We start from the raw sequence: 13,580 nt of genomic DNA on the forward strand, positions 1-13,580 counted from the left end.
CTGAGGAGTAGAAAATAACATGTTTTCAACTTGGAAAAGCTAAGCCTATCAGAGCAGCATGCATTTAGGCTATCGTCTGTGACCCTAAACCTTTCTTCTTGAGTGAGCACCCACTAGCTGCACTCAGTAATCATTGGCTTCTTAAGAAAGGTATTGTGTTGTCTTATTCTTGTATTCATATTGCCTGAAGTATATTAAACAGTAAAGTGTAGAAGTAAATGTTCCCTCTCTCCTTATCCCCATCGCCTTTCCTTTGTGATATGAGTTTTACTGGACTTACTAAGCTTGAGTAGTTTTTTTAAAGAATGAAAATCATTGATGTATTTGAGGGTTAATTAGCAAAGAAGGTGAGAGGCCTGTTGGTAGTTATGGATAGCTTTGACTAGGTAAATACGTTATGACATTTTAATTGTTGCTTATAAGGTTGATTGTGCTGTCTTCATTTAATGCTCTCTTTGATAATGCTGGTTGTGGGTGAAGAATAGTTGGGCAGGAATTGTATAGTTTTCCCTCCAAATCTATTGAGTATTCAGAACAACTTATTTTAACTAATAAATTTAGACTTGTCCTTATTGAATATTTCATAGGGTATTAATGAAAAGGCCAAAAGGCATAGAGAAGGAAGGGGAGATTGGCCTCGTGGTAGGATAACAGCCTTCTAAGTGTTCAAGTAGTCTTTTTCTTTGTTACACTTAGAATTTGAGCCTAGTGTCTGTGTATTATTGGGGTTTCAAAAATTCACATAATTTTTGATAATCATGTATTCATCATAGGGCTGCTTGGTTCATTCATATAAATATTGTGTATCAAAAATAATTGAACATATTTATGTTGTTGGCAGTATTAGAATATGCTCTATCTTTAAATTCTCCTTAAAGCAGCAGTTTGGGGAATTAGAGATAAGATAGAGAATTAGAAAGTTTCTGCAAACAAATTGAATTCTTATGAGTAAGGCTTTTTAAAGTATTTTATTTCAGTATGTATCAGTCAGTGGATGGATGAGGTAAGGACTGTTATTAATCTGCTGTAAGTAATTGAAAGAAAAACCAAGGGAAGAATATCACTATGAAAGACAGACTGCAAATGAAAAAAAAAAAAAAGAAATATGTGCACCTTTATGAAGTTCTAAACATTACTAACATCCTTCTGATTGTGGTGCTGTTTGTGTAAAAGTAAAGAATAAACCCATCCCAAGATAATTAAGCAGTATTAGATATACTATAGCAAATAGATGTTTTATTGAGACTGACGCACTGCTCTGAGGCACCTGCAAATAGGTATTTTAAAAAATAGTTTAATACATTTCTCTTCCACTTGAGCTTGATTCTCAAATACACAAAATGAACCGAGTGTCTTTACTGAGCATTTGATAAAACCAATGTCATGTATCTTTAATTGAAGTATGTTTAATATACATCATCAATTAGAAGAAGCATATAAGGGATAGGTCATAATTAACTCATTCTTTGCCTTTTAAAATTTGGTAGCATACTTTCCCTCACTAATTCTAAGTGACTTGATGTGATTTTGATTAACTTTTGTTTTTTAGAGGAAGGTGAAGGGTGTAAGATATTAAAACATTAAAGTTCTGTATTCATGTTGCTGTCTCTGTACCTTACATAGTAGATCTATTAAAGTCATAGTTGTGTTTTTTTCATAGTCATTATAAATTGATATCCTATAACTGAGGATTGATGAAGATATATTGTGTAAAGTAACTTAAAAACAAGAAAATAGACTTTCCTGAAATATAATGTGAGCATTTTTAAATTATAAGAAAGCACATTTGTTTTTACTTTAAGTGGAGAGTTCGTAAGGAAGCCATGATGGGACTTGCCCAAATTTATAAGAAGTATGCTTTACAATCAGCAGCTGGAAAAGATGCTGCAAAACAGATTTCATGGATCAAAGACAAATTGCTACATATATACTACCAAAATAGTATTGATGATCGGTAAGTAGAGGACACCATGTGTAAAATATATGGTACTTTTGGTGTATTTAACTATTGTTGATCTGTTGTTTTAGGCAAACTATTTTCTTTGTTACTTTAAGGGCTCTCAGTTTTTACTGCAAGTCAAAGGTAGTGACTAGTTTTCTTCCCACCAAAGCCATAAATGAAGCAGTAATGTATGTATAACTTTAGGGAGGGATAACAGCTTTTATGTTCCTTTTTGTATACTATTTTTAGACAGCAGTACTTAAAAGTAGAAATGTGTATAAAAATTTAAATTTTATTTCAGAGATTATTTTTCAAATAAAATATTTTCAAATAAATGAAAATATATCCCTTGAATTATAGACATTTTAAATAGTTTCTTCTAAAGGATAAAAAGCCAGTTTATAATTTTATTTGAAATACACTATCTGAATATAGTCTTTGTGTTTTTCTATTGCAGTATAAGGTTAGATCTTGTATGGATCCTAACCATTTAGTAGTTAATAGATCTGTGAATCCTGCTTGCAGTCTGAATTGATTTCACTTGATTGAATTTGTTTTAAATTGTTAGATCCAAATGATCTTGCCTATTATATATCAGAATGAGAAAATTAAGAATCTTACAATTTTAAGAGTTAGAGAAACTAGAAACTGAATGTCTTAGGTTAACATTATCTAAGAAAGTTCATAGTTACTATCTTTATAAAATTGACATTTTTAGACTTTTTGAGTGTACAGCATCATTGCATGGAGATTTGCATTATTATTATGACTAACCAAGTCTTTTTTCATGATGCTTATACAAAAACCCAGAAGAATCTTAAAAATGTCAAATGTGAATTTGTCACTTGGAAGGACCTGGTGTAGTTTTTTTAACACTTTGTTATTCAGATAAGGAAATTGAGTTCCTCATATACACTCAAGGTCATGCAGAGGTAATTATCTTAGCTGGATATAAGACTGTTGCCAGTGCATCCAATTAAATCTTTTTCCAGCCCCCCTTCTTACAGAAGGAAATTATTGATTTGGAAATCTCATCTCCACTCAGAAAGCAGAAACTTCTTTTTATATGTATTTTTTGTGTGTTTTGGAATTTTTTATACAAATTTAATACATTAAAAAATAATTACAGTACCTTCTCTGTTTTTGTAGATTGCTTGTTGAACGGATCTTTGCCCAATATATGGTTCCTCACAATTTGGAAACTACAGAACGGATGAAGTGCTTATATTACTTGTATGCCACACTGGATTTAAATGCTGTAAAGTATGTTTCAAATGTCCAGTTTTGTTCTTTCATCTTTTTCAGTGTACTGGATTTTATGGGGGGAATAAAACACAACTATATTTTTAAATGTTAACAATTTACATAATGTAAACTTTGTTTAAATGGTCAGATACAATAAAATACTTGGCTGTTTTTTCAGAAGGTAGATTACCAAGGATTCAGAGATTAACAGGGATTTTTTTTAAGCAATTAAAAAATATAACTGCTTGACATGGAGTCTTTCAGGATTTGATTTTTTTTCCCTTGGACATTCATATTACTGTTTCAAGAAGTATTGATGTACCCTTTTGATTGTCTTTTCCTTAAGGTGTTAAGAAGGTACATATTGAGAAAATCCTACCACCTTATTTTGACCTGATACCGATTTGAAATTTGCTGTAGGGCAGTAGGGTACATATTTTTATGCTACATAGCATCAACATAGTGTTACAGTTTGGCATTCGGGTAAGCACAGATATATTTGTATGACCATTTTTAATTCAGAAAATACTTGTGAGTGCCTGTATCTTAAGGAATTGGAATTTGGACATGGGAGAGACATTGCTAATTGAATCATACTGAGGGTTAGGAAATTGAGGCCTAGAGATTGATTTCCTCTAGGTATTAGAAAATGTAGAATCTTTGCATTCCAGTAAATGTAGTTACAAGTGTTGGGGATTAAATGTTCAGAAATTGGAAGTCTATGGAGCTGTATATAATTTTCATTCCTACATCTGCTTAATGGGACTTTTGACTTTCCTCCCTCCATGGAAATAATTATATGTGCTATTTATATCTTTCATAGAAACATTGAAGTAAAGGTTGTAGAAGAAGAAATGTAAATTCCTTATTACCTGCTGTATTTCAGGCAGAAGAGTATGTATTATCAATGGCTGCTTTTGTGCTTTAACAGCAGAATTGAGTAGTGTCAACAGAGACTGTATTATATGGTCCACAAAGCTTAAAATATTTATTATCTGGCCTTTTATAGAAAAGCTTGCCAACCCTTCGTGTAAGTGATATTTTTCTTGTTTTTCACACGAGAAACTGAATCCCAGAGGTCAGTTAATTTGCACAAAATCACACAAGTTAGAGACAAAGTCAGGATTTGAATTCTTTTCTGCCTGGTTCCAAAATTCATTCTTTTTCTTCTGCATACAGTAAAATATGTTGCTACCATATTTAGTTGATTTTAAAACATAAGATTGTCATATACTAACACCTCTAGAATTAGAATATATCCTCATCTTCTTAGTGCAGTTGATGGCTTCTTAGAATGAATGAGATACATGTTGTATTTGAAACAGCTTATGTGAAATCATATGTAGCCTCGGCTCATCCGTCATTCATGAATAAAATAGAAGATACTCTCAAGCAAAAAAGGAGAGTTCACTCATATATCCTACTTGAAATTACTAAAGAATAATAATTTCTTTTGGCAAAAAGGAAGTTAAATCCAGAAGGAAGGAATACAATGCAAAAAGTGACAAAATTTTCAAAGACTTTTATAGCTCTAAATAATCAGTACAATAAATCAATAACAAAATTTTCTTTACAAGGAAAGGAGGTATAGATTAAAAAGTAGGTTAGCATCTAGGCTGATACTTAGCCAGCACTTACTTCCTGGAACCGTATGTATGTTCTCTTGAGAGTCCTTGATTCCTTACACCAACCCACTCTCTCCTGTCCCTGGGCACAGTGAAATGACCTTCTGGCCCTTGTTCTTCTGCCAGTAGTTCTGATTGATTGGTGCTGTGCCTTTGTGAAAAATTTTGAATACTAGGTAGACCCTATCAGATAACAGCATGTAAGATGGTAGCTATAATGTTCTGTGGTTCTTTTATCATAGAAGAGTGAGTGACCCTCTTCTATCATAAAGAGAAGCGTGATTGATTAATTAGGCTGTAAATTAAGTATGCAAATTAAAATTTTGAGTTGCTCTAAGAGAATAGAATTGGGATGTATAACTTCCAAACCCATAGGAACAAAAAAGAATTAATGAAAGCTTTAATATGAGAAATGGAAAAGAAAATTAAAAAATAATTGTAAATGGAAAATACTAAATAGCAGATATAAAGCTATATATTTCAGGGCCGCCTTGGTGGCTCAGTCATGATCTCAGGGCTGTGAGATGGATCCCTACGACTGCCCACCCCTTCTTCCGACTCTCACTTGATCGTATGCTCTCTTTTCCTATCTCTCTCTCTCTCAAATAAGTCTTTAAACAAAACTATAACATATGATTCATCAGTTAAATAACAAGTATGTTTGATTGAATTAAAAAGTAAAAATGCTAATTGCAAGAAATACACTGAAAAATGACATAGAAAAGTCTAAAGTAAATTCCAATCTGTGGACCAGTTGATTTTGCAAAAATGGTTGGTGAGTCAATAGATTTTTAACTGTTTTAAGTTAAAACACTTAAAATATTTTAATATTTTAAGCGATTTTTAAAATTTTAATCAATATTTTGGAATTGACTAGCCAACTGTAAATCTAATACTTAACAGTTTATTACTTTAATACTTTAAATTTACATTTGTGAATTATTTCTCCAAAAGTCTTTACATTTATTGTTATGAAATATTTAATGCATACAAAGAAATCACATGAGTTTCAAAGTATAGTAAATAAATAAATATATTTGTGAATCTACACCCATCTTGTGAACTCTTGTCCTTTTCATCCTCCTGTCCTCCACACAGAGGAAACTATTATCCTTAATTATGTATTTTTCATTTCCTTTTAAAAAATAGTTTTATCATGGTGGCTCAGTAAGATAAGTGGTTGACTCCTGATTTCAGCTTAGGGTCCTGGGATCTCCGGGTCCTGGGATCGAGCCCTGTGTTGAGCTCTGAGCTCAGTGTGGAGTCTATGTACCTTTCTCCCTTTGCCCCTCCCCCTGCTCTGTTTTTTCTCTCAAATAAATAAATTCTGTAAAAAATGATTTTATCTTAGGTATTATCCCTCAATAATATTTATTTTTGCTTATTTTTGAGCTTTATGAGAGTGGAGTAATTGTGGGTATAGTCTTTTGTGGCCTCCTCCCCCGCCCCGTTTTGTTATGTTCCTCAGATTCATCCATAACATACGTAGCTTGTTGGTCATTCATTTTCACTATGGTATAGAAATACATTATGTCACAATTATATCCTGTTATGTTGTCATTGGAAATTGGAGTCAGTGGAAAGAATTGGTATCCCCCCCCCCCTTTTTTTTTTAATACAAAAGTAGTGCCATTATGAGCAGTTTTCAATTTAGAGTACACATGCAATGGTCTCTCTAAGGTATGATTATGAATGGTTCACAAATTTGGCTGTATAATTACTTACGTTTAAACAATACTGACAACCTGAATCTCACCTTCACGGATTCTCATTTAATTTGTCTGAAGTGTTGCTTTGGCATGGGGTTTTTAGAAAAGTTTCTATAGATTCTAATGGGCAATCAAGGTTTGGAATCACTGATACATAGCTAGGAGTAGAATTGCTGATTGTGTACATTGTCGGCATTATAAACTAGTATCAAAATATTTTCCAATATGATTATGTTCATTTGTTTTCCCACCAGTGGTTTGCAGTTTTCTGTGTTTTTATAAAACATCAGACATCTTACTTTTTGTGAATCTTTTGGGTCTTAAATTTTGTCTCTTTTTTTTCATTTTTGTGAATAGTAGTAAGCTTGATGTTTTCCATAATGTTTCTAATATTATCACAGTCCTCACCACTCTGTATTGTAACATCTGACCTACTTTCTTTATTTACATTACCATTCTAGTCCAGAAGCTGTTTGAATTTGTAATCTCGAATTAGTTTGAAAGACACTTAAAAATGGCTGCTTGGCAGGCAGGTTCATTTTGAGAACTTGTTTGATAAGATCTTTCTTTCTTTCTTTTTTTCTTTTCTTTTCTTTTCTTTTCTTTTCTTTTCTTTTCTTTTCTTTTCTTTCTTTCCTCCTTTCTTTCTTTATAAAGATCTTATTCTGTGGCCATGTTTTTTGGGGGAATACTTCCTTTATTTAAAATTTTTGATGTGTTAACAGTTTTGTAAGCCCCTCAGTTAACTAAATATCTTTTTTTAGATTTATTTGAAAGAGAGGAAAATGCACACATGCATGCACAAGAGAGAATTTTCAAGCAGACTCCCTGCAGATTGGGGAGGCCTACGCATAGGACTTGATCCCACAACCCTGAGATCATGACCAAACCTAAACCAAGAGTTTAATGGACTGAGCTTAATGGACTGAGCCACCTAGGTGCCCCACTAAATACCTTGATTAATGAAAAGGAGAACATAGGCAGGTTTGAGTACTCTCCGAAACTGGTATGTGTTGACACCTCCACCAAGTTGCCTAAAACAACTGTTAGTGAGTGACAAGAGTTAGTGGTAGTTTCATGTGTTCTGGTTATAATGTCCTTCATCAGGCAGACTCATCTAGACCGTTTTTGTACTGCTGAGTCAGGTGGGTAGTTTGCCAGCTGAGAGTGGAATGTTAGAGGAGAGGTTCTTTTCAACTTTTGTATGGGTTTCTGATGCTACCCAAGGGTAACTTTTTTTCTTTGAATTAGTGAGAAGAGTAGACAGATAGCAACTGTAAGAGTATCTGTGCTCTCACCAAATTTTTACATTTATTTTAGTGACAGAGAGCTGGAGTTTCGGCTCATTCCAAATTGTATTTGTCTTCCTGTTGTGGTGATATTATTTCTACTATTTTTTTTTTTCTTTTTAAAGGACTATTTAGGAAGACAAACACAAGGACAAATTGTCTTTGATGCTTAAGATAATTTTATTAAAGGACTTGGAGATGGTTTCCCTAAAAATATAATACAAAATCTTAGTGTTGGTCACTTTTTGACTTATACTATAGCCATAAGAGTTTATAATGAGCTTTAGAATTGCTTGAGATTTCATCTTTAAACTAATAAATAGCTGTTAGAAGTATAATAATTTCTGCTTTAAGTGAAGGCAAGTTTCAAAATCCAGGTCTGTCAGAGTTGTAATTAATGATGAAGTGTTAGGAAGCAAGAGACAATTCATTGACTTTGGAGTTCAGGAGTAATTTCACAGATGACTACTTACTCTGTTTCTTTGAAAATTATTTTAATTACATAACTCTTACTTAGCTATTAGATTTTTACAGTCCTCTCTCAGGAAAATGATCAGTATTCTGATCATTTTTCTTTTAATGTCTACATTCTTAAAGTGTACCAATTAAATTTTTAATGGAAATTTAATAACTTGAAAACAGTATAATTATTTTTAAATTTAACTTCTAAGATCAAATGCTTTTGCTTTGCTAGTACCATTTTGAGATGACCACTGTAAGGGAATTTAAGTGTCCAAATTTAAACTATTTTATTTCCATAAAAATATCCAGAGGTATTCTTAAAATACAGTATTAAGGAGGAAAATGAAAAATTTTAACAATGAATTCTCTATCAAAAAAAGGTGGTTTTATATGCTTTTGTGTACTCTATTACTGTTTTATGGCAGTGCTTCATATGTGTGGAGGTTCAAAGTGTAGGTAATTGAAAACAATAATGAAAAGTATTTGGGTTTGCAAAATTTCCTTCTGAAATACTAAAATATGTATGATTTTGAATTCTGTAACTTAATATTTCAGTAACATTAACTGTTCTCATGATTTATGTATTTTTTCTTGAGTATGTATATAATCTTTTTAGATTTAAATTTCTGTTAGAAAACAAAAAGTATTTAAGAGTATTAAGAGGACATCAAAAATTCTGCCATATAAAGATAATCACTTATATATAATATGTAAATACACATATTTGTATAACCCAATATATATAGCATGTAAATGTCTAACTTAGATTGTATATATATGTTTATATATAATATATGGAACATATAGAATATGTTATAAATATTACATGTAATGTTTTAATTTGTATAATATATATAATTTATATAATATGTGTTATTTAGTTAACTATGTGATATCTATACTTCAGACTGTAGACCTCAGTGAGTCCTTAAAAATCTAAACACATTAGGGGCACCTGGATGGCTCAGTTGGTTGGGCTTTCTACTCTTGGTTTTGACTCAGGTCATGATATCAGGGTCATGAATTTTTTTTTTTTAAGATTTATTTATTTATTCATGAGAAACACAGAGAGAGAGAGAGAGGCAGAGACATAGGCAAAGGAAGAAGCAGGTTCTTTACAGGAGCCTGATGCAGGACTCCATCCCAGATTCCGGGATCATGACCTGAGCTGAAGGCAGCTGCCCAACTGCTGAGCCACCCAGGCGTCCCAGGGTCATGAAATCTTTAAAAAAAAAAAAAAAAAAAAAAAATCTAAACACAAATTCTACCTTTAAATAGCAAGAATTTGAAGATTAAATAAAACAAGTGAGAGATTGTTATATTTAACTTACATTAGTTTGATTTATACATATTTTAATCTTATAATGACTATATATTTATCTGTAAGTATATAAATATGCCTTTTATATAACATACATAAACATGTAATATATATTATATAAAATTACATTATAAATATTTGTTTTAGGAAAAAGTATCCTCTATTCTCTGAGCACTAACTCTTCTGTTTGTGGCTCTGATTCCTTTTCATCCTGTCTACTGTAGGTCCTTACCCCATCAAATATTCCTTTATTTCTCAAGTTTACAATCTCTGTAGGTAATTCCTATCCCCTAGCTTATACACCTGTTGCAGTTAATGATAATTCTTCCCTATTTTTATACAAAACACAAAACAATTTTTTTTTTGATACAGATATCCTTTCACACGTGCATACCTCTTATATTTGTCTCTTCCCTTTCTCTCCATACATCATCAGTTGCTGCCTTCTGTGAAGTTTTACCTCATCTCTGTCCTCTCCTTTGTTAATTTGAATTTAAAAAACAATATAGGTGGAATATTCTGGAAGGATTTGTATTCTGTTTTGTTATTTGAATTTATATGTTTGTGTTTGGCAGAGCATTGAATGAAATGTGGAAATGTCAAAATCTGCTCCGACATCAAGTGAAGGATTTGCTTGACTTAATTAAGCAACCCAAAGTAAGTTAAATTTAATGGAAGTTTTCCTTTGATGGTAAGTTTTGTAAAAACGTATACATTTTAGTTACTTTTTACCATTGCTACAGTGTAGTTGAACAACTATTTCTGTGTGGAATTGTTCTACGTGAGAAGCTATGGTCTCTAATTTAGAACAAGGAAAATTTTAAGAAACGTACTGCATAGAAAAATACAAAGTTTAATAACTTCACTATATCAGTAAAAGATAATACCCAATAGGAAAGAGAATATACTTCTTTGTACTCAGAATTAAAGTTGTCTTGTAGCTTTAAAAAAACCCAAATAATAACTCAGTATCAATGAAAGCACAGAAAATAGAGTAAATTGCACTCCATCTTGCCACATCATCTATGTATAGTCTTGTGGTTTTAGGAAAATTTAATATCATGTAATTTTAATTAAGCATCTTTATATTTCTACTTATAATTAATATTACTGTAATTTTAATGTACCACTTGATTTTCATTATTACAAGTTAATGGTGGTATTCATCCAGTTGGTATATCATATGTATCATAATCATATCAATGATTCTAGGTGTTTTTCCCCCTGGAATGTTGTTTGAAATGTTGTATATAGGCCTGTAAAAGTTATAATTCACCAAAAAAAGCAGTATGTGTGGTCATTTTAAATTGCATCCAAGGAAATATATAACACAAAAAAATAATAATACACTTTTTTATTTCTTTTCAATCCTTAGTGGGACCACCCCCCAAGAAAAAACCCCACAAAACAAAACATACACTGCATCTTCATAGAACAGAGATCAATAGAGAGGAATTGTTTCATGTAAAGGGAAGCTAACAGTAACCTCTTTGTTTATTGAGCATGATAATTTAACTTGTGATTATTGAGTATATTGAATCTGCTAGAATAGGTTTTTTTCTTATAATGGCTTAAAACTAATTTTGGTGATTTTGTTGTTTTAATATTTTCTCTGCCAAGGAGCAAAATTGGAAAACCCCATTTAAGTTAGTGTGCTTTAGCCAGTAAATATATATTTCAGTCAGTGTTTTAATTCAATAAGTGTGTTTCAGTTAATAAGCTCTGGATAAAGTGTTCCTGTTTGCTGTCTAGAGATGTATTAATTTATTTCCTTTTGGTCAAAGGTGCAAAGGTGTTAATTAAAAATATGAGGTGTTTTTATATGCATGTATATAAAATTATTGGAAGTCTCATAATAGCTAAGTAATATGTTAAGTATGCAGATCATATGTTGAACAGAATGATGCGTGAGACTAAGAAAAAAGAATGTTGGTTTTTGACTCTCACTGTCCCTTTAAAATTTATTTAGTGGAAAAAAAAATAAAAATAAAATTTATTTAGTGGGAACTTCTGTTGCCTGTTGGTAATAACTTGAGAAGGTCTAATGACTTCATTCTCATGTGAAAAAACAAAATACAGTCTCAATTCAGCTAAAATGTTTTAATGTTTTCTACTTTGTGGATTTTCCTTTAAAATATCTTAAGATAATTACTGAGTTAGCCAAGTTAAGAGGGAATTCTCATTAATGTGACTTGAGGTTGAATTCTTATTGATGTGATTTTGGTTGAAGAAACCAAATGGAAGAAGATGGTACCCTAAAGTGGAGTTTTAGTGAGAGGAGAATTAATAGTCTATTATTAATCAATATTCACTTTATACCAAGAATTACAGTAGACATTATAGAGTTAAAGGTAGAAAAAATGCAAAGCTTTGTTTAACTTTTGGGTATTCATGTTTCTTAACCATTTCACCAGGAAAACTCTTAGATACTTACCAATCAAGATACGTTTTTTTGCCTTTTTCGTCATTCAGTCTGATAAGGCTAGTTTTTATTCTTAATTAGTTCCGCATTGTAGCCCTTCTACTTTAACTAAATTCGTTTGCTTGGTGTCACTGAAAGTGACATAATTTCCAGTATTGTACTTTTGTTGATACTGTTTCTTTTTCATGAGGAGCAGCTTCTTGACAGCCCAGCAGTACCTTTTACCCTTCGAATTAAACAAAAGTCTTATAAACAGATTCTTAATCAGAAATATTATATGATTCTAGACAGATCTGTTCAAATTCTTTGAATTCCAAATATTTGGGAATTAACTCTTTTTTTTTGTCTCTCACTTAGTCTTAGCAGACTCCTGAATAGGGATGGTTTATTTGTTGCCTTCACTCCAGTGTTTTTCTAGTTAAATATATTACACAGAGTTGCTCTTTGACATCTTTTTTAAAGAAATAACACTAACTTGATGCTTTGACTAAGTGGCACTCTTAGGAACATCTTTTATACCTGTGACTTTACAGACTGTTACATGGGGTACAATGTAGTGAACACATTCATTCCCTGAAATACTGTGTTGATAACAGCAAGTAAGTAGCATTCTTGGAAAACTCTTTTGTACCTGTCAGCTGCATCTTTTTAAATTTTCTTTATCCAGGAAAGCCCATTAGCTTCATGACTATGCCTTATAATCCTCAGGCTTAAAAATTTTAGGTACACCTTAAATAAGAATTATATACTTGCCAACTTTTTGTTTGAGGTAAGCTTAAAACTTGGAAACCAGGTTATTTTGTCCCTTTTTAAAACTTGGTTGCCCTGTTCTTTCATTGCTGGAGGAAACAAAATATCTCCCTATTTCAGAAAGTTGGTATAGCATTCTCCTTTTTTGTTTCGAGGATGACAAAACGGTGAGGGGGAAGAGATGACAGCAGTGGAGCATTCACCTTTCATTCACTTTGCGGAGCTGACAGTTGTGGTCAGGGTGCAGGCCTGGGGCATTAGTAGGTTATGCTTATTTAATTTTCTGAAGGGTATAATGAAGATTATTGTTAAGAAATTTTAATTTTGCATTTTTGTGTGTGTGTGATTTACAGACAGATGCCAGTGTCAAGGCCATATTTTCAAAAGTGATGGTTATTACAAGTAAGTCATTTCAAATATTACATTTAAAATTTAAAGTTTAATTGAAATATTTCTTTTCGATAACTTAAATGTGTTTCATGGAGTTTCATTTTAGGCTTTGATAATAAAGGAAAAGAGTAAAAGTGTTTTTGATTGATTTTATTTTTTCAATAGACAACTCAGCTTTTTTTTTTTTTTTTCTGATTTTCATTTACTTTGCTACCCACAATTTTTCTTTTTCTTTTTCTTTTTTGTGCTGGATGAGCAAGAACTAGAGAAAGGATATATTGTATAAATTTACTTGTGGGAATTCATTCGAATTATTGCATAAGCTTACTGTGAAAACTGAATCTGTACTTTGGTGTTGCTTGCTCTAATGAATCTATTTGAAGCTAATTTCTTTCTGAGCCAAAATTTAGAGTAAAGTGTATACC

At 31.8% G+C, this 13,580-nt stretch overlaps 1 protein-coding gene across 11 annotated transcripts in view; it reads left to right on the forward strand.

Annotated features, from left to right (window-relative positions):
- Nucleotides 1-13,580, forward strand: part of PDS5B (PDS5 cohesin associated factor B) — a 185,095-nt gene that overhangs the window by 99,122 nt on the left and 72,393 nt on the right. For all 11 annotated transcript variants that reach the window (XM_025996773.2, XM_025996769.2, XM_025996770.2 and 8 more), the window contains exons 12-15: nt 1,803-1,954; nt 3,092-3,205; nt 10,169-10,250; nt 13,119-13,167. In XM_025996773.2, the coding sequence (XP_025852558.1) occupies nt 1,803-1,954; nt 3,092-3,205; nt 10,169-10,250; nt 13,119-13,167 (397 nt within the window). The remainder of the gene's footprint in view (nt 1-1,802; nt 1,955-3,091; nt 3,206-10,168; nt 10,251-13,118; nt 13,168-13,580) is intronic.

The sequence above is a fragment of the Vulpes vulpes genome, chromosome 9 (genome assembly GCF_048418805.1).
Source record: "Vulpes vulpes isolate BD-2025 chromosome 9, VulVul3, whole genome shotgun sequence".
Taxonomy (NCBI): Eukaryota; Metazoa; Chordata; class Mammalia; order Carnivora; family Canidae; genus Vulpes; species Vulpes vulpes.